Source organism: Ictalurus punctatus, chromosome 11, assembly GCF_001660625.3.
Source record: "Ictalurus punctatus breed USDA103 chromosome 11, Coco_2.0, whole genome shotgun sequence".
Classification (NCBI taxonomy): Eukaryota; Metazoa; Chordata; class Actinopteri; order Siluriformes; family Ictaluridae; genus Ictalurus; species Ictalurus punctatus.
Genome location: NC_030426.2, coordinates 27,556,603 through 27,578,698, shown reverse-complemented (window position 1 = coordinate 27,578,698; position 22,096 = coordinate 27,556,603). Strand labels below are relative to the sequence as shown.

Sequence of the window (22,096 nt, the reverse complement as noted above, 5' to 3'; positions counted from 1 at the left end):
CCTTTGTATTCATTCAGTTGACGTGTACGCCAGAGCTTGACTTAGGTCATGTTCATGTGGGTCAGGAAGTGATTTTTCACTCAGTAATCATACTCGTGTGCTGGTTGCTTCATTAACAGCAATATTTTCGATATACATTTTAGTACTTGAAGTTCTATGAATTCTTACTTTTTTTTTTTTATCTGTTTCTGAACATCTCCATGGCACTCCCCTAGTCGATCAGCCATTGCAGCTAAAGCAATCTGTTGGAGGCTCAGAGATTGCAGGATCGTGTGGTAGTTGTCAGTGATTCCCGATGACCCTTTATTCTTCCTGCCTTTTCTTCTGCTCTTTCCTTTCTTGCTCTTCTCTTGTCCTTGCCGGATCTTTTTGCAGTATGAGATGTCAGATTGTCCTCTGAGCGAGGCTTTAGTAATATTTGGGAAAAAGTTACCAAGAGTTACAGTTCTGGTTCTGGGTGTAATTTGTTCAATTGGTGAGATAGGAGATGCAACACAATGGTAGGTTGAGAACTCCATATCAGAGGCAGGGCCGTCTACAACACTCTTCACGTGACAAGGAGTACCACTTGTCTGTCTTTTTGCATCCATGATATCCACTAGTCTTAAGGCGTGATATATCAGGTCAGAACAACGCGGTACCAAGTGACACTCACAAATAGTAAGAATCAGCATAAAGGGCATAAGCAGGATTTATAGGCAAGAGGAATTCAAATAATTCGACCATACAGAAAAATAAACAGAAGCAAATAAACAACAACAACCAATGTGGAATGACGTACATGGACACTCACACATCCATGAAAGGGTCTAACTGTACTTTATGATTTAATGATAAATAAAAAATGACATTTCACGTGTTATGCTTCAGCATGGTCTAGGGTGTGAGGAAATGTTTGTGTCCTCGGTGTGGTTTTTCTTTTCATCTCTCTGTCTCTCTCTTCTCTTCCAGAACTTCTCCAAGCTCCGACTCTCAGCTTTGCTGTGGATGTGAACCAGAGTGCCATTAAGCTGTACTCGTCCATAGTCGTTGTGTGCACAATTCCAAATACGGCAAGGACGCCTGCAGAGGTGCACCTATCTCTTGCCGCAAACACTTCCTCGGCCGTGCTGTCCTTCACCCTTACGAGGCAGAGTCCGGTGTTCTTCACACTCATCGCGAGGCCTGATTATGAGACGGCTTTCATCTGCTGGTACAGACACATCCGGACCAACACACAGTCTCATTTCAGCGAGCCCATCAACATAGTCATATGTAAGTAATAAGCATGATATGGGAAATGGCTGCATGAGTGACTCAGGGTGGCTTTGAAATAAGAGAAGAGAAGTTAGTTGGGAAATATTTTATTTATTCAAGAAACTACCGTACATGCCAGCAAAAACAAGGGAAACTGGCTCGTAACACTGTTTTCAGAGCTTCCAGAAGATTCCGGAAGCAGGCGCTCATGTGGTCTGTTTGCAGTTAACTCTTTCTAGCAGAGGCCAAAAAATGGAGTTTAAATGTTTATTGTGGCGTATACGGTGTTTTAATATCAAAAAAGCTGTAGTCGTGCTGTCCGTTTTATCTCTATACCAGTGTTATCGTGGAGAGATGTGAATTTTTTGCCCAGTAAGGGGCTCTCACCGCTCCCCTTTCCCATCGCCCTGCTCAGCGGCAGCTCAACGCAGAGTCACGAAGTTAGCGCCTTGCATGGCAGCTCTGCTACCGTGAGTGTTTGTGTGTAAATGAGACACAGTGTAAAGCGCTTTGCAGAACCGCTAAGGTTAAAAAAGCGCTATATAAGGGCAGACCGTTTACCATTTTTATACTAGATGCGCTCTTTGCATTACATTTTTATTTAAATAACATGTATTTACTCAAATAAAGGCTTTTTCATATGATACAGTGCATGCATAAATTTACATACTAAATCAAAACATCTAGTGTTTATAGGTTGGTTGATTTCTGATATTTATTTCACTGAAACACTAAAGAGAACACTTTTACAGCAAAGTTTTTTTTAAAAATGTATTTATTGTTTAATCGATATTTTTTTCAATAAAACTTGAAAACCAAATCCAACAACAGTCAACATTTTCTGCCATATACTTCTAATTAACAAGGACGTAAAAGAAACGTTGTTTAATATGTTTTCACTTCAGTGAGTGTGGTTTATAAGGTTTATAGAGTTTTAAATAATGCACTGGTCAAAAAACAAAAACAGTCAAGATGTTCTCACCATCAAACTCATCAAAACTTTTGATGGTGGCCTAAACACCTCACAGTCTAAACCATCATCTAAACACCCTGATAACTCGACAGATTGAACCTTTATGGAAGCAAAAGTTTTTATAACTGTAACTTTCAGAAAGCAAAACACAAAAATTGCATTAACTGTTGGAGAATTTGCAGCAGTGTGCATGATGTCATTTATATAAAAAATTACAGTTAGAAAGATCAGGGTTAGGGGTGGAGGTGGCGGTGGAGGTTACTGATGTTCCTGATTTTTTTTTTCCCCTTTCAATTACAATCAAAGGAAGCATTAACTAGCATCATGCAAACACCTTGGTAAAGTTGGTTCATCTAAAAATGTTGTAGTAATGTTGTAGGAGTGTTCTGTAAAACAACAGGAACAATATCAGGAAATAAAAACTGCATGTTTTCTCTCTACATCTATTATATCTGAGATTTGAATCGGATTTATTTGGATTTAAAACCACACCTTCTGTTCCTCTGTCTTCTAGCTGCTCTGTCTGATCCCTTAGGGGTTCTCATTCCACCTGTGTTTCCTGTGGGGACAAAGTACACATTTCAGTGTGAGACACCACTGATTGGCTACACAAACACCACACTGAGTGTGTATGACCGTCTCCTTCCGCTCCGCTCCGGCAACAACTCCTTCGAATATGTTGGATCGCGGGTTCTCGCTCCAGGAGAGTGGGGAGCTGCAATCACTCGAACAAACGCCGGAGAAACGTATGAGTTTCTATGTGAAATGGAAGTGTTCCTCAACGGGCGAGCCTTGCGCTCCAGATCCAAACCCACTGCAGCCATGCCAGGTACCGACAGAGCTCCAAATCAAACAGCAAGTCAGTATAATTCATTAATGTATTTCTAATACGAGTGCTCTTTTACTCCAGAGGAGCTCCCGGTTCGTCTGGTTCCCAAAGATCTGGGGACCTGTTATGGAGATGCGTATGTCAGAGTGAGAGATGACTGGAAACCCTTGTGTTTTGTCCCCAAATTCGACAACAATTTGAACGTGGCTAAGGTCGTGTGCAAAGAGCTAGGCTGTGGACAAGTGATAGACTACAGAAAGCTTGGCAGTGCAGCTCACACTCCTGTAGGAACTCCAAATTGCACAGGAAACGAGAAGAAGGTTGCAGAGTGTCCTATAAGTTCAGCACGCTTTTGTGACCAAGGAACACTCAACGTCCTCTGCTCAGGTTAGACACACACCAGGACACACTATGTGTATGTGGCATCAACAGACACTTTTAAGCATCTCTAACAGCACGTGTTCTACGTCAGTGCCAGGACTGCTTTGGAGCGAATGTTTCTGTAACGCTAGTTTTGTCTCAAAATGTTCCGACTTGCTTTGATGGAACTTTGCATGTAGCTGGAATCCGTGGGAAAATGTATGAGCACTAACCCTGTCCTTGTCCCTAAGTGTAACCATGGATTGAGTCATGTGTATCTTGTACAAGACCATGCTGAAACTTTTATGAAATTGTGCCAAAAATGTTTCTGTAATCCAGCTTTTGTCCCAGAATTTTACAACCTGGTCTTGTGGAACTTCAGATGTGTTTGAAATCTGTTCGATTTCATGCAAACTAATCCATGTTTAGCAGAACATTTCTGTAATGCTGTTTTTGTTTGTTTGTTTGTTTGATATCATATGCATGAAGTTAACAGGATCCCCAGTCCTAACTGTAATCTTTCTAGCTAAGTTTTTGTCTAAATAAGTTACAAACGAACAAAAATGTTCATTTTATGCCAGGCAAAGATTTCTAAATGGTTTACCTGTATGAACCTTTTGTTCTAGAAGTTTCCAATCTGTCGAGTTTTCTTGGCGTCCTGAGGATGTTTCTAGATGCCTTTTATACCTGTTCCTACACCATTGTTTATTGTATATTTTTGTTGTATTGTATGTTTAAATCAAATAACATTTCTTCTGAATTTTTGCTCCTCCTGTCTGGCAGAGGCCCTCCCTCCGCCGACGCTTTCTCTGTCCAAACGTGAAACTGCGTCGCGGGTGTACGTCAGGACTGAAGAGTCTGCGACCCTCGAGTGCATTTTTCAATCGTCCATAAATGAGTTTGTAAGAAAGTCGGTTTTCCTAGCAACATTTGATCGGGTCTCAGTATTCGCGCAGTCTAACATAATCGCATTCCTTTTCCAGGCGTACATCACCCTCACACGCGACGGAAATGACCTTTACACCGAAAGAACCCTACCTGGACACAGGGTGACGTGGATATTACGTAACACAGTGAATGAGGGAGAGTACGCCTGCTACGTACATACACGAGGATTCAAGGTGTACAGGACAGAAAGCAGCAACGTGATAGGCATCTACAGTACGTACCATTTCTATACTATTCCCCCCATTTCAGACCTACTTCTTTAACTGTGTTTGACACAGCAGGCGCCTTTGCCATGTTTCAGCCTAATTTCCAACCCAGTAACAACACAAAGACATGAAAATATATCAAAACTTCAGCCACGGGCAGGAGACACATGGGGACCAGGGTCACCGTAGTGCACACGCATTTCTGACGTCCACGTCATTTACTCCATAATTGTCCTTTCGTGCTCCCAATACAATTTGGGGTAAATTTCTGTGACTCTGGCAACCCTGTCATTAACTGTCGTGTCCCCTGCTCCACCCTCAATCATACTGCAGCTTCATTGCTGTCAAAATGGGCCTCTGTTTATTAGCGCTTGTTGCAGTTCCCATTTATGACCACTAGGTACAATAATAACTCTATGGAGCTCATTGAGGCAGTGAGAACGCTGCATCTCCATCTAGAAGGGTGAGCAAATCAGTGGAACATTATCTGAAGCACAACAAAAGCACAATTTTTAAAAAAATTGTCAGTCACACAAAAGAAGTAATTAGTATTTTTTTGAATGGAACTTAAAATGTATGGAGTTGTGAAAGTGGACTTTATGAAGACTAATATTTGTTGAGCAACTCTGCTCCACCTGCCCATATGGACAAGCCGACAATACAAATGAACAAATCGAAAAGTTAACCAAGTCTTCAGTCATATTTCTTTGGAAAGGGAAATATCTTCTCCCACATATTGATAAACATTACAGTTACAGACAAAGTTAAGATTTCACATGCTGATATTTGTTCACCGCAGCACAGTGGTAAACTGAGCATCACATTGAACTCTCGCTCTTTATCAGTTAAGACAATCTTAACAACCAGAGCCGTAATATGTATATATTAAACTAAACTAAAATATAATAGAATATGATATAGTATAATATATTTAAACTGCAGCATGGTTGAATTCTCTAATCTGAAGGTGTGTATTATTTCTGTATAACAGCATGGCTCGGGAAGTAGTTCCGGCTGTAACATGAACAACAGGTTTATATTAATGTTCTCGTTATAATACTTTATTGTTTCCATAGTAACGGCTCATTCACAGGGACTCGTACAGCGGTCGCGCCACACAATCTAAGACTAATAATAAACGGATTTACGTTAAACGTGTTTAACAAAGCAAAACTTATAACTGTTGATGTGGCAACTCAGTTGTAAGCGCAGGAAAGCAAAGGAAAGTCTTCAGGATGGAAGAGTTTACGCTATATTGTGAAAATTATATAAAAATATTAAAATACAAATGTATTAATTAAATGTAAATAATAATAATAATAATAATAATAAGCAAAACCAAATTATAAAAAAAAAAATTAATAACACATTTTCTCAGATGGTGCTAGTTTCTTTATTATAGAAGTCATACGTTGTTATGTGATATAATGTTGTAAATATTATCAATGTTTTAATGCTCTTCCCCTTGTACTTCTCGTCTTTCTGCAGTTTATGATCCTCCACCTGCTGGAGCAGTTGCTGCTGGTGTCATCACCACAATCGTAGGTGTCATAATCCTTGTACTCCTCTGTATTTATGGTGCCAGTGAGTAAGACGTACGAGATCTTCACTGAGTGGCAATAATACAACTCCACCACATGGGGTTCCCAAAGAGCACAATGGAAAATATCGTGAAAAAAACGTATCACACGGGTCCACGAATTACACGTATTAATCTCTATGTAAAGGAAAAAGACATTTTAAACAGAGGAAATGTTTTCATCTCAACCACCTTTGCTCCTGTTTCTTGTAAATAATTTAAAGCATTAATTAAACCTCAGTTTTGAATATCCACGTCCACACTAACCACAAATTGTGTATCTTCTGATATATTCTTTTAAATATTTCAGTGTCCATTACAGATTATGAAAAATGTATATTTCTGTTTTCCTGTTACCTGAACACATTCACCCCTATGATATATACATATCTGGAATATTCCATACTTGTTCAACAGGAAGTTGCATCACAAATTTCCTGAAGATCACGGTCTGTTAGTTGTATGATATCGTGATATTGGCTGGTGAGGACACTGAACTTACAAGCTGGAAGCATACAAGTTATCCAAATTATAGACAAAATGATAAATAATTCATTTAAACTAATAGTAATAATAGCAATAACAACAACAACAAAAACAATTATTATTATTATTATTATTATTATTATTATTATTATAATAAAATATCAAACTTAGAACGTTCTTAATGCGATTAGCATGGATGCCTGATGCTAGTATCGCTGGTACTTATTTATCCTCAAATGAACTTGTTTTGTGATCTTAAATATAGCAGCAAAACAAGTTTAACAACTAAAAATACCACGTAAAAATTATATTAATCTATCGTGACTCTTCCACATTAATCCTGTACAGTATCAGTTAAAGCTAGCTGATATATTTTAACATTGCAAGTTGTTCTTTATTATAATTAAATGCTTTTCCTGATTACAGCCAGGATTACAGTAGATTATATTGTAAGAGATATGAATGTTTGTTTGTTTTTTTTTGTTTTTGTTTTTTTGGAATCACTTTACATTTTAAATTAAGAACAAATGGAACGTCTTGAACGTGTGAAATGATGCATGGATGAATGAATGAATGAATGAATGATTGAATGAAAGAACATCTGTATTGTGACTGTATTAACATTGTGCTTGGATTGCATTTGAGTTGCTTAAAAGCATTGACTAAATAAGAGTGTATTTTAAGAGTTTTATTTTCAGTATTATAGGTTTTTTATTTGAAAGTTTTGTTTTTTTCTTGTTTCAAATTTCAACTTTAAATGAAAGAGAATAAGATGATGGCGTGTTATCAAAAACGTGGATTTGTATCAAAATTCTTGTTTGTATTTAAAAAGGTAGCATGTAGTGCATTGATGGTAGGAATGAAAAGCCACACACAGTCAATATAGTGCTCAGATTTATTGCATGCAGGTTTTGATGGTGTCACAATGTCATTTGACAAACAATAAACCTGGTCCTATCGTCTGCTTTTTGTCTGAATTTTTTTTTTGTCTGAGAAAAAAAAAAGAGATGGAAACAGATCTGGGACAGACTGGGAGCGAGGGATTGCAGTCCTCAATTGTACTCTAGAAGGAAAGTCGAGCCTACGAGGAGGACAAAAGCTTGTGTAGTTGGTCAATGATGTAAGTTAACAAACAGCTGCCGAATTAGAACGTGAGGAGAGTAGAGGATCGTCATCAGGAACCCATAGGTGATGCGGTTTACGTCAAAACAGATCTGCTCACAGTGTAAACGTACGCGTCCATCATTAAAAAAAATACAGTGATTGTGTTTATCACTGGAAGCAGCCTTGTGCTGGCTGAAAACGTCTATCACAATGGGACACGTTTTGAAAATCTCTCACCTACTGTCACATTAGCACTCGCGCTATTCTAAGTTTGGCTTCAGTGGTTTTAACAAACAGCTTTGGTCTTTTTAACCTTTACACCTATCTAGTCTTCCTTTTCCCCAGAACATATCAGTGCAGAAAATAAAGAATTTCAGCAGGGTTAAAGAGAATCAAAGATTTCCCTTTACATTCTTCTTGGTTTCCTTTTGGTCTACATTTAGATAAAAATTCAGAGGAAGTGTCATCGATTAACATCTACCCCCTAAAATATCATCCTAATCTTTTTTTATCTAGTGAAAAAAAAACAGAACAGTATTCAGAAAATGGTTTGATGGTTCAGGTTGGGCTTGTCGCTAGCATTTAGCACCATTGATGTGTTGTTGATGAAGGTGCAGGGAAAATTGGGAAGCTTCTGATTAGTAGCGCCTTTGGCTGCTAACGCTTTTCACAGAGGTTCTGCTGATGCTTGTGCCACCACCACTGCTGAAGCCACCACCGCTGCTGAAGCCACCACCGCTGCTGAAGCCACCACCGCTGCTGAAGCCACCACCACCACCGCTGCTGAAGCCACCACCACTGCCGAAGCCACCACCACTGCCGAATCCTCCTCCGTATCCGCTTGACAATCCGCCGCCATAGCCTGTATAAGAGTTTAAAGACGTCAGATCAACAGGAGAATAAGCAAATAAATATGAATAGACACTTTTGTTTTGAAGGTGAATTCACTTACCTCCAGAGGTCTGCTGCACATGGATGGTGGCAGCTGATCCACCAGAAGAGATTCTGAGAAGAAACATGATCAAAATGAGTTCATTTCAAAATCTTCTGAACATTGCACGAATCACAAAAGACCAAAAGCTACATACCTGGTCTCCTCTCCCTCCAGGAGTTTCCTGTAGGTGGCGATCTCGATGTCCAGAGCCAGCTTGACGTTCATGAGCTCCTGGTACTCGCGCACCTGCCTGGCCATGTCCTGCTTAGCTCTGTGGAGAGCATCCTCCAGTTCCTTGATGCGGAGCATGGCTTCCTTCACTGCCCGCTCACCACGCTCCTCTGCCTCAGCAATCTGGGCCTCCAGGTTGGCACGCTGAGAATGAAAAGAACGAGACCTAAAATCAGGATCTTTGCTAAGAAATGGAGTCCATTTAAGACACAATAACTTCCTTCGTGGCTACCTGTCCCTTGACGGCCTCGATCTCGTTCTGCAGGCGGGCGATCATTCTATTCAGGTCAGCGATCTCAGCCTTGGTAGAGCGCAGGTCCTCACCATAACTACCAGCGGAGGACTGCAACTCCTCAAACTGAAACAAACATTGAGGAAAATCAAGTTTCCAAATTCAAAATTCTGAAAGTCATGAGCGATGAAGAAACACTTATTCACAAATCACCCACCTTCTGTTTGTACCAGCTTTCGGCCTCAGCACGGCTTTTGTTGGCGATATCTTCGTACTGAGCACGGACTTCATTCACAATGGCGTCCATGTCCAGGTTCCTGCTGTTGTCCATCTCCACCACAACTGAAGTGTCCTTGATCTGAGACTGCAGCTCACGCAGCTCCTGCAAAGATCATTCAGGTCAGGTTTTTCCATAGACAGCAACACTAAAGTAAAAAAAAAAAAAAGTCACTTACAGCCTCGTAGACTGCCCTGAGGAAGTTGATTTCATCCTGGAGAGCATCGACCTTGGCCTCGAGTTCAATCTTGTTCATGTAGGCTGCGTCGACATCCTGAGAAGATCAGCAGACAAGAGCTTTCATTTTCATCCTTGGTTGAGTAACATCTTAAAATGTTCAATAAAAATTCAGTATGATTTCAGTACCTTCTTCAGGAGGACAAACTCGTTTTCAGCAGCTGCACGCTTGTTGATCTCATCCTCATATCTGCAAAGATGGAAGAAGAACCGTAAATGTGGATAACTTTTGGAATATTCAGACTGTTGCCATGAAAATTTTCATGGTGTGTTCTTACTTCTTCTTGAAGTCCTCAACAAGAACCTGCATGTTCTTGAGTTCTCCCTCCAGCTTGACCTTCTCATTGCCCAGGCCATCCAGCTGTCTGCGCAGGTTGGCGATGTAGGCCTCAAACATGGCGTCAATGTTGGAGCGGGTGGTGGTCTGTTCCTGCAGGAGGCTCCACTTGGTCTCCAACATTTTGTTCTGCTGTTCCAGGAAGCGCACCTATGAGGGAAAGAAACAGGTTTTAATTCTTTCATTCTGTGAAAACATTCAATAAAGCTGCATGTTGGGAAAATGTGTGGAGGAAACGTGTAATTGTGCTGCTTGTATAGCTCTTTTGTACTTCTGCCTCTTTTATGTTTCCTTCTGGATTATTGTGAGGAATCGTTAATGGCCCATGAGTCATCCCAACCATGAATTTTTCCACAGGGTGGGGTGAAAAAGGGAGAGGAAGGGAGTGAAAAAGAGTAGACTAACAGGGTGTGTCCATGAGACATGAACCATGATCTCCTGAAGGGACGGAGAATAAAAAAAAGCCCCTATTGCCTGGGGCTACGCCTAGACCTGCATTGCTGCACAGATGGAACCATATAACACAGATCAGACAGGCAGGTTTACGGCCACACCCTCATGCAGGCAGATGATGGGTCATGTAGTAATGTGAGACACACCCTGTCCACGTCGCCTGACTTTTTACGAGCTCATGGTGAGCTGTTCAGAGAAAGCTGTGTGCTTTAACGTTCCATTTAGACTTCAGACTTCACATGCATTTGTAAAAAGCTTAGAATTTAAAGTTTTAAGGACTCAGTGTGTGTGTCTTGTGTGTGTGTGTGTGTGTGTGTGTGTGTGTGTGTGTGTGTGTGTGTGTGTGTGTGTGTGTGTTATGTGTGTGTGTTCGCCTTTGTGTGGGTGTGTAATGTCTACAACCCAGATAACTCCTGCGAGTCACACTGTTTCCCATAGCCACATTAAATACAGGTGTGTGTGCTTGTGTGTGTGTGTGTGTGTGTGTGTGTGTGTGTGTGTGTGTGTGTGTGTGTGTGTGTGTGTGTGTGTGTGCTGAATTTGTGCTCAGTAGAAATTTAGGTGTGTCCTCTATCCACACTCTCTCTGTTTGGCTAGTTAACAAACAAAAACTCTACACACACACACACACATACACACACAGACACACACACACACACACACACACACACACACACACACACACACACACACACACACACACACACACACACACACACACACTGCTGTGCTGTTGATATATGGCTTTCGTCCTAACATTGAGCTTCTAACTCAGATGTGTGTGATGGTTATTTGATTTGTTCAGTCTTGCAACAAACCTGCATATTGATCGTATGTTATATTTATTTATTTATTTATTTATTTATTTATTTTTACAGCTGGTAAGAAAAAGGTAAAATAATCTAAAGCCCTTCCTGGCGACATGACAGAGTGCAAAGTTGGACAGAAACAATGGAGGAAGTGATAGTGAAGATATGGTGGAGCTGTAAAACGCATTATGAAAATGAGATGAAGGTTGAGTCTCACCTTGTCGATGAAAGAAGCGAAGCGGTTGTTGAGGGTCTTGATCTGTTCTTTCTCCTGGGTGCGGACGGCCTGGATGTTGGGGTCAATCTCCAGGTTGAGTGGCTGCAGCAGACTCTGGTTCACCGTCACAGCGGTGATGGGAGCTGGGACAAAGCCACCTGCGGAGGAACCTCCACCGAAGCCTCCACCGTAGCCTCCACCGAAGCCTCCACCAAGGCCTCCACCAAGGCCTCCACCAAAGCCTCCACCGTAGCCAGCACCGCCGCCGAACCCATAGCCTCCACCACCTCCACCGATGCTGCTGCTGCTGAAGCTGTAGCCGCCGCCACCGCCACCGCCTTGGCTGAACCCAGAGCCAACACCAGAGCGACGTGTGCTGGTTATGCTCATCCGGCTGGAACCGACCGGGACATTGTAGGCCGACTGGCTGGAGTAGGACTTCCTCACGCTTCTTACTGACATGGTTGGTGTTTGGTGCTGGAGAAGCGAGCTAGAGAAAGTGATCAGGAGCTTGCAGAAGCGTTGAGTGGAGGAGAAGGAGGAGGTCGCTCACAAAGGAGAATTGAAGTCCCTCTGTGTGCTGTTCTGCTGCTGGCTTCTCCTTTTATACCATCACACAGCCTGCTGGAGGGCCGGCCCACTCTCAGACACACCCTACCTGTCAAACAGGTATAGAGTGAGAGTGGAAAGATAAGAAGAGTTACACCCTGCCTCGGGCCTCGCTGCAAGCACAGACACAGACTAACACACAGGACAAGCAGAGAAGCGGGATTCCACTTGTACTTTTTAGCACATTAAAAAAAGGGGGGGAAAAAAGGAATGCTGCCATAAACACATGCCGGTGGGTGGTGCTGCATCTGCGAGCCTGGTTGGTTGGGTGAAAGTCAGAGCAGAAGCAGAAGGAGAGTATGAGCTCACCCTTTGCTCTGCTCAGTAGGGTGGGGCAGTGCAGCGCTCCTCTTACACTTATGAATGACTTTTTTCCATGAGCTCTAGCCACTGTAGAGCACAGAGTACAGAAACGCCGTAAAAACACTCAGATGTTTCCAGACACGCTGCTTCATTTAACACTTTATCCACCATTATCATCTCGTATGAAATATCAACAGGCTGTAAAATGTGCATCAAAGGAGAATAAACAGGAGAAAAAAAGTTAATAACTATTATTATTAATATCATATATTATTACTCCACCCTGAACAAAAATATTTCATGCACAAGTGGTGAAGTCTGCATGCGGGTCGTCTTTCATCTTTTATTTACTGTAGATATTTACTGGGGTTTTTGATTGATAATGCATTAAAAATGACACGTGGCACGTGCAAAGAAATCCTGTACAGCAAAGATAAAGAATTTAAACGTTTCTACTTTGGAAAGATAATATAAAGTGCAGTAATAAACTAATAAATGAAACAAAGTCAATATTAAATTTGACGAGCCTTTGCTTTTTTTAATTAAAAAAAAAGAGTATTCTCAGGTACACTTTCTAAAGTTTTATGAGGTAAATGAGCTGTAAGTTTTGTTGAGTATCTTACAGAACCAGACTCGGTTCTTCTGGAGACTCGTGTCTTATTTTTGCAGCAAAACCCAGCAGCCTTCATTGTGTTCTTTTGTCTGAAAAGTGTCTCTTACCTCTTAATACGCTGCTTTCTTTACTGACGTACAGACAAGTTTGTGCTGGAAAACTAATGTTTGAGAATCTGAAATGTTTCAGTACTGACTTGATAACGTAGGAGTCGTCAAATAAAAATCGATAACAAAGTTTGTAGTAAAATAAAATAGAGCTCCTGAGACTTTTGCACTGTATTTCAGGTCGTTTTTCTTTCATAGTATCAATACGTTCGATATGTGGTGTAAAATCTGAAAATCTGAATCAGAGGACGTCTATAGTGTGATCAAAGCACACACTTCTTCATCCGTTCGTAAAGTGCTAAAAATGCTTAAAAATAAATAAATAATTAATTTAAAAAAAATTTCGATCACATTTTATCATTGAACTCTTTAAGACACCTTCAGCTGCACATTTATTGACAACCATTTGAAATAATTACACACCTTCATTTGCATAAAACTAACAAAAACATTATGTTATTTGTTAGATATTAAAGGGGTTAATAAACATACAGAACCTCCAAACTCACGAATAGCTTATGTGAGTGATAGTTAATTACACGTGAAAACGAGTTCATCTCAGGACATGCAGTATTGGCCTGTTTGCAGCTGTCTACACCCTTCCATTTCATTCTTCTTCATCCAAGAGCTTCAGGAACATTGTTGGGGGTTACAGCCCGCTGGAATAGTGCTGTAGGACTCTGTATTGACCTGGACCTGTCTCGGTCTTGGGCATTGGTGTTAACTAAATATGGTCTTGGTCTCAACTGAGAGTTTGTGAAAAATAATGTTTAGTATTTTTGTATGCACAAAGTTTGACAAGAACTCATTTTTTCTTCTAGAAAACCGAATAATTGTTGGTGAAATGTATGAATGAAACCAAATAGTTTGAGTAACGGCTTGGCCTCAAAAAGTATTTGATAGCTTTCAGTATAATCTTGGTCTTTGGCCTCAACCCACTTAAGACTTCTGTGACTCAAAACAGACTTCATGTGAAAACTGTAATGAATTTCCTGGTTACACAACTGCACTATGTGTATTCAGCATGTAGTATTAGCACATTTATAGAAGGGGTGTATTTATTTATAATTGCACTATCCAGTGTCAGCCAGATAAGGATGGGTTCCTTCTGAGTCTGGTTCCTCTCAAGGTTTCTTCCTCATATTGTCTCAGGGAGTTTTTCCTCACCACCGTCGCCTCTGGCTGCTCATTACAGATAAATTCATATATTTAACATCTATATCCTGAATTTATATATTTCTGTAACGCTGCTCTGGGACAACGTCCACTGTTAAACACGCTACACTAATAAATCTGAACTGAATGAAGACTCAGTCGTGGCTTGACCTCAGCTAGTCCTTGTCTGCACAGTCTGACTTTCTGGTTCAGACTTTCTCAGGTAGGTAGAAGACGGCACATTCCACCGGGTGTGTTACGCCGATCTTCGGCACAGTGTGAACACCAGCTTGAAAAGGTCTATGTAAAAAAAATATCACAGGTGAAAGTAAACGAATCGTGTAGAAAAATTATTTTACATGTAAATTTTACAATGTGACCCGAGCAGCGTTTTCTGTAAGCGGTGTTCCACTAGTGGGTGTAGAAGTACTTCACTGGTGTGTTGGAGCATGCGATTACTAACGAGTAAACTTTCTCTCATGATGTCAGTAAAGATGTGAAAGGTCTGAAATGAGAGACGGTGAGTCACTTTTCGTGCTTTCGTTGTGAAATGTGTGTGGCGAGGAACTTGCTTGTGTCGAGTCTCCGCTTGCTGCTCTTGGCCGAGTCTTTTTGTATTTTGATGATGAGTAAACGCAGAGGTTCGGGTCGTAGCTGCGAGTCCGGACTCGCCGGACTCCGGCGGTGAGTTCATCACACCTGTCCTTCTGCACAGACGTGAGAGCGAGATAACACTTTTACACTGAACACAAACTGAACTGAGATCACAACTGTATGTGCGGTGCGGGGGGTGGGGGGGTGGGGGTAACTTTTTCCTTTCCTGCAATTACAGAGGTTAAGGTCAGGGTTAGAATTAAGTGTAGCTTTCATTAAGTAGCTGCAATGGTAATTAATGGAAGGTCCTCACAAGGATAGCAAGACAAATGTGTGTATAGTGCTTTTATACTGACAAGTGTGTGTATGAGGAAAGTGGGAATAAAGTGTATACAAAGTATTTCATCAGAGTCGTGAATCTGAATACTGGTTGCAGATACAATTTACGAAATGGATATGTGTGTTTTGGTGTGTGTGTGTGGGTGTGTGCGTGTGTGTGTGAGAGAGAGAGTTTGGGTGTGTCTTTGCCCATACATGATACTGCTAATATACTAAAACGACAATAGCTGATTTTAATAGTAGCTAAAAGTTCATGTGAAATTGCACTGACTGTAATTTGATCTGACCTTCATATTAAAGTCTTGATAGTCATTACTTATTAAAATAAAAAGGTCATAAAAGGTCACATCACAAAGCTGTTTATTTTGATGCGAATACAGAAGTAGAAACTGCAGCGTTTTTGGATTTGGGTGGGTATTGATCACGCTGGTGAAGGTTTTCTCAGAGATTTAACTGCACAGGCATGTTTATCCGAGTCAGAAATGTCGTCCGACCAGCTGTCCCGTCACACAGAGACGAATTCCTCATCTCTCTCTATTGCTCTGAGTGTCCACACCCATCAGATCATTCTTCATCACGCATCACTGAAGAAAAACTTTGATTCATGAGTAAAAATGTCAAATATGTACTGCTTATTATTTACCTGCTATGGAAATGTTTGTGACCGTAATTAACCTTATTCATTTTCAAACGTGTACCTTCCATTTAGTAAAAATGTCTAACAGGTTTATAGTCAAATCTTGCTGTCATAGCCGAATATAATCGAATATCGGCTCATATCCGATGTCGGTCATTCTGCGTCTTTTTTCATATTTCATACTTACAGCATAACAACCAACCCCTAGGGTTAAAAAGATCACGCCCATTACATTTAATTCCCTACGGCGAGAAACAAATTTCTCACTTCTGTAGAAGCGCAAACACAAAACCACAGAGATACAGTACACGCATACATTTCCACGCTGAAAGCAGCGAAATCTACAACGTCGAGGTTGATGTAAACATGTATTCATTTCAGTGCATTGGATTTGGGATTAAACGTGAAATGCAACATAAGCAAAGTCAGTGTAGAGTACATGAAGAAAGTGTCACAAGTTTTAAAATCCCTGGAGTCCTTGTTTATTATTCAGCAATTCAGTGCAGTCGGCGTTTCAGTTCATTAGAAAGGTGTTCTGTGGGGTTGATGAGGTCAGGGCTCTGTGCAGGACATCCAAGTTCTTCCACTCTGACCTCAACACACCAGGTGTTCATGGAGCTCACTTTGTGCACAGGAGCATCGTCATGCTGGGACAGGTTCGGACCTCTTAGTTCTTAGGGAAAGACATTCTATACAGCACAATACGTTGTGGGGTGGCTGTGGTTCAGGTGGTAGAGCGGGTTGTCCACTAATCATAGGGTTGGCAGTTCGATTCCCAGCCCACATGACTCCACGTGCCGAAGTGTCCTTGGGCAAGACATTGAACCCCAAGTTGCTCCCGATGGCAAGTTAGCACCTTGCACAGCAGCTCTGCTACCATTGGTGTGTGTGTGTGAATGGGTGAATGAGACACAGTGTGAAGCGCTTTGGATAAAAGCGCTATATAAATGCAGACCATTTAGCATTTTAACAGTTTGGAGAAGAAGAACATATGGGTGTGATGGCAAGGGGTGCACATTCTTTTGGCTTTATAGTGTACATATTACAGGTGCAGTACAAACGAAAAGGGTACCAGATAAGTGATATGTTTAAAGCATTGCATTGAGAGTTGCAGATAAAATCTAGAGCAACCTTCTTCCTTGAGATCTTCCTCTCAAACTAAAATCTAACACACCTGTTTTAGTTGATCAAGAATTTCTTAAGGTGATGATTCAACGGTAAGGTAAGCACCATTAAATTCTTCAGGAAGGTAGAGCTCCAGGAACAGGGTTGGAGACCACTCTACCTGATGATGTGCCTCGGGTTCTTGTGGAGGTCCCCTGAAGGCTGAAACTAAGTTCATGAAAATGTCAAAGTGCAGAACTCCGACAGAGAGTCCAATGGGTTACCTGCAATGCACTACCAGGAACCCTTAAAGGGGGCCATATCTCACTAGCATGTGCAAGTCCAATTTGAATTAGCATGCACTTTAAAAAAAATGAAGACAACTAGAAGCCAGAAAAGGTCTGGCTTTCATTTTACTCAAATTTTCTTGATAGCTCAGTGATCACCGACCCTGTTCCTGGAGATCTTCCTTCCTGAAGACTTTAGCTCCAACCATGATGGTGTCCACCTGACCATCTAATCAGTCCTCACAGGCTCTAGAATCACCTTTGGTTGCCACATCTTTTTTTCCAGTCCCACGTGATCCCAGCCCTGAGCCTGAGGTGCACCTCTAAACCGGACCAATCATAATGCATGAAAGTGTACATGTCTTTATATGTGCATCATTATGAGGTTGTGTTTTACTTGCTTCTAACTGGTAGAGCGGCTTTATGTAACTTGAGTGAGAAAGTGTGTGGGTGTGGGTGTGGGTGTGTGTGTGTGTGTGTGTGTGTGTGTGTGTGTGTGTGTGTGTGTGTGTGTGTTTTACGATGGTGAATTTAGTGGACAGGTTGATTGACAGGTGGAGTTGAGCTGTTGGTTTAGTTCTTGCTAAATTTGGCACAGATCCAAAAATGCTGGAGTTAAAATAAGTGACTGAAAACATTGTTATTTTACTGCATTCCGTATCATTAACAACGAGCTTCAGCATTTGTACATCATCACCTATGTTAACACGGTAATCAACATTAAACCAAGTTATATAATGCTTATTTTATGTGCAAAAAAAAAAAAAACAATCCCTTATTATCAGAGTTACAGCATGTTTACCACCATTTACACAGACTTTAGTTTCGGTCACAGAGTGCTGCTCTTTTATTCTGGATCCTGAGTGGTCAGAAGGTGTTGATTAATTCTCTAGAACAGCGGCTCTGACAGTAGCATGAGTTTATATTAACGTGCTCGTTCTGATGTGTTATTGTTTCTATAGCAACGGCTCGTTCAGAGGTACTTATACGGCAGACGCTCAATCGTTTGATATGGTTGATAAGGAGATGTTTATATAACATTAATGGAAGGAGTCTCCAGTGTCAGCACTTTGCACCGAGCAGAGGTAAAGCTGAAACTTAGGTTTTGGTGAGGACTGGTGTAGACTGTTTATAGCTGCTATAAGATGAAGAGAAGAGGAACTCGCTTGTTTCGTGGAACAATAAAGGTAGCTATAATAGGATAAAATATTGTAATCTTTGGCACAATGCCGTGGTATAAGAGGAATAAAACATTGTGAGGTGGTAACATTAACTTCATCACACCGACCCGTCACTTCATATTTCACTAGAACAGCAAAACAAGCAGTTTTTATTAATCATTTATAAGTTTTTATGTTGCATTAAATCTTAACTTCAACATTAACTAATGCAGAAAATGATAATGTTAGCATAAAATATTACCAAACATTATATAACTGCATTCGGGCTCTGTGTGTGACTTTAGGTTATTAGCAGTGACCTGTTCATACATGCTCATACATACAGCAGTTTCTGTAGAAGGGTTCACTACTAAACTGTGTAAAAGTTAGAAATTATTACATTTACAGGAAAGTAAATGTAAGTCTGGAAACCTGGATCAATTGAGTAAACTTGGAAAGCATGTGAATTTATTCTGCTTCTGGCTTTAAAACGCAGAGTGGAATAAAGCCAAAGCTGCTCTTATATGTGAGGCATGATTACAGGGCACCTACTGTCCACTTATATGTACTGCATGTGTATCTTTACTATGTGTGTGTGTGTGTGTGTGTGTGTGTGTACTCTGTTCTTGTAAGGTGGAGCAGAGAAGCAGAGCACGCCAGACTCGTTCAACTGGATCACGTTTGCATGCCTGCACACAAGCTGCTCTGTGCTCACGGGTGTGGTCAAAGTCTTTAAACTGTAACTCAGCTGTCTCACCTGAATACGTGATAATATTACTACAGGAACAAATGCAGGTACACGATTGCTCACAGTAGTCCAGGAAATAATGGCACCCCATCTGCCCCGTGCCTTAATGGAAAATGGACCACGACGGCAGCATCATTGAGCAGACGTGATTTCTGCGCATGTGCAAACTTAAACATAACATAACACGTGCACAAGCCTTAGTGGGTGTTATTGTCTCCATGGAGGCGTCACTTAGTGCATGCATTGTTCATTTTATATATTGATTTTTACTCATTTTTATAAAATAGTCCAATAATTTTGGCGTTGACTCCAAGGCACGCCCACACTCAAAGACACCCTCATTTAGACGAAAGATTCTGTGGCCTGCAGATGAACCTGGAGAATCAAGTCGAACATAAAGATTGGTTAAATGCCCAAGTTTTCCAACAGATACCATTTGTTTTTTTTTAACATAACATTATTGAATAAGACCAGTGTTGGGTAAGTTACTCAAAAAAAAGTAATCCAATACAGATGACCAATTACTACTTTACTGATAATCTGATTACATGACTGATTCCTGCATGTAAACATTAATCAGATTACTAATTACTTTACTTTCATGTTACTTTCAAAACCTCTCAACCCTACAAAAATACACTACAAAGTGAAACTCACACAGCTAAGCCATCACTGTATGGGTTTAGCTGCTACAGAGCCATGTAGTGTTCATTATCTTCCATTACCTTCTGCTCACATCATGTTCACGTAAACTGGAACTCATATAGACATTGACTCCGTTTACATGGACAGCAGTAATCTAATTATTGACCCTACTCTGTGTTAGATAATAATGTGATTAAGGTGTTTATATGAGTCGCTTTTAGAATACTCCTGTCATGTTCCCATTTTACATGTTATAGAACATAATTAGATTAACAGCACATGTCATTACGTCACTGCGCCACGCCGTCCGACATCCCTCCAGAATTTCACGTATCAACATACAGTTTGTCTTCGTTATGGTACCGTATACACTTTTGGGTGTTTTTATTTAATTTTTTTTACGCACACTTTAAGTGCGGTTAATTATTAGTCATGCTATACGTGCAAATAGACGACTGCTTGAAGCCATGGGCTGCGTCTCAAACCGCATACTTACCGTCTATATAATAGCCGAGATACATGTATTTTTCCCCCCACTACAGGCCTATAGTAGGAAAGTATGCAGTTTGGGACACAGCCGAACTCTCTTGTTCGCTGTAAAACGTAAAACTGCCGTGTGTGATTGTGTCCTGTCGCAAAATGCAGTGAAAACTCTCACACAATGTTCATAATGTGATTAAGGTGTTTACATGTCTGTAATACACGTCCATAATGCGACTAAAACAGGAGTACTCCACCTGTCTTAATTTGATTAGTGATTACTTCGATTATGACCTTAATTAGATTAAGGTAAGTAAAAACTGCTGTTTACATGGTAGTTTCTTAATCAAAGTATGGTCTTAATCGGATTAAGAGTGGATTATTGTTGTCCATGTAAACGTAGCTATTTATACACCTTGTTTTCCTGCTCAGCATCAGAGGATTCAGTTTCAACCTGCTTCAGTTTCAACGCATTTACTGGTTTAAATAAATAATCGACATATATCCATTTTTCCTCACACTGACTGTGAGCTAGCATTTGGCAGAATTGAGAAACCGTTAGCCAATAAGACGCGAGTGTTGACACGTATTTTCCTGTAAACGCTGTCTGATTGGTCCGTTCACTGAAGATGAAGTTTAGTTACATAGTGACAAACTGCTCCACGTGGAGAATTATTCGTTGCTAAAGAAAATAAATCTTTGGGGCTACAGCACCCAACGCCCAGGCCAGGTTACAACCCTGACAACCGTGCAAAACAGGGTTTATTTTAAAAATGTATTTTACTTAGCGTTGTACTCTTAACAATAAATTTGTAATGCAAGTAACGTGATTTTATTGACATCGTTAACTGTAATCAAATGACAAATTTAAAATGTAATGCATGTTACATTACTACGTTATCAGAAAAAGTCATTCGAATACAGTAACAGTTACACCCAACTCTGGAGAAGACACTACCTGCAACATTCTGCATTTATAATCTGTTACAGATCTATGACTGGCAAGTTATCTTCTCTCACATTCTCAGGAATTGAACTCACAAACTCCTAGAGATATAAGGTGCACTCAAATCACTCTGGTTGTCTGTGAACGTGTCTTATCTTGACGTCTGATTGCCTTGATTGTCCTGGAAACACCTCTTTAGTGCAAATCTACATAGCTAGAGAACACATGCAAAAGCTATTATTTGACCATAAATCAGATGTACTCTAGATACCGTAAAAAGGAACTGATTTCCTAAGGAAATCATTTGTGTATAAGTTCTATTTGTGCACTGTCATGAAATGCTTGGGGGAACGCTGGACTTCACTTCCCAGCAGCCACTGCACCGCTGTGTCATGGTCACATGACCACCTGCACCTGAACTTCATTCACGTTAATGAGCACTTACAGGTATATATAACCACAGTTTGCGGTGCACTTTTGTCTTTCTTTGCCGTTGTTTTTGGTGTTGTGTTATGGTCTTTGTTTTGTGTTTATTCCTAGCCTCATCGTGTACACCAGTGCTGTTGTACAGTATTTGGGTACATTTAAAAAAATATAAAATTCAAGCTTGTAGCAGTATGGTGAGTCAGAGGTTCGGGAATGTATATAATCTTTACCACCCACTTCACTTCACCTCCCAGAAATCAGTAGATATCACTAAAAATGAGTGATTTACATTTGCTTTGTTACGTCACAAATGTGTGAAAACATGGTTAGACAAAAAATCTAGTTTATCCATCAGGAAGTCAAGTCTGGCGTAAAGTATGATTATGCCTTTGGTTTATAGCATGTTACTACACATTGTGTGTTGCAAGGAAATTGTATGGATCAGTCCCAAGTTGAGGTAATCCCCCGAGGAAGATATGAATGATTAATTGGATC

The 22,096-nt window shown here is 40.6% G+C and overlaps 2 protein-coding genes across 2 annotated transcripts in view; one reads left to right on the top strand and one right to left on the bottom strand.

Moving 5' to 3' along the window:
• si:dkey-195m11.11 (uncharacterized) overlaps positions 1-7,631 on the top strand; it is a 9,048-nt gene extending 1,417 nt beyond the window's left edge. Inside the window, exons 3-8 of the mRNA XM_017480505.3 lie at positions 952-1,254; positions 2,724-3,038; positions 3,120-3,425; positions 4,182-4,300; positions 4,382-4,559; positions 6,041-7,631. Coding sequence (XP_017335994.1) covers positions 952-1,254; positions 2,724-3,038; positions 3,120-3,425; positions 4,182-4,300; positions 4,382-4,559; positions 6,041-6,144 — 1,325 coding nt within the window. The 3' untranslated portion in view covers positions 6,145-7,631. The remainder of the gene's footprint in view (positions 1-951; positions 1,255-2,723; positions 3,039-3,119; positions 3,426-4,181; positions 4,301-4,381; positions 4,560-6,040) is intronic.
• On the bottom strand, positions 7,499-12,046 carry LOC108272212 (intermediate filament protein ON3). Its single transcript, XM_017480504.3, has 9 exons — positions 11,449-12,046; positions 9,911-10,119; positions 9,762-9,822; positions 9,574-9,669; positions 9,336-9,500; positions 9,119-9,244; positions 8,810-9,030; positions 8,674-8,726; positions 7,499-8,583 (listed from the first exon to the last, which is right to left on the bottom strand). The coding sequence occupies exons 1-9, from the start codon at positions 11,908-11,910 to the stop codon at positions 8,360-8,362; spliced, it is 1,617 nt and encodes a 538-aa protein (XP_017335993.2). The 5' UTR covers positions 11,911-12,046; the 3' UTR covers positions 7,499-8,359.
• Between the last annotated feature and the right edge of the window lie 10,050 nt (positions 12,047-22,096).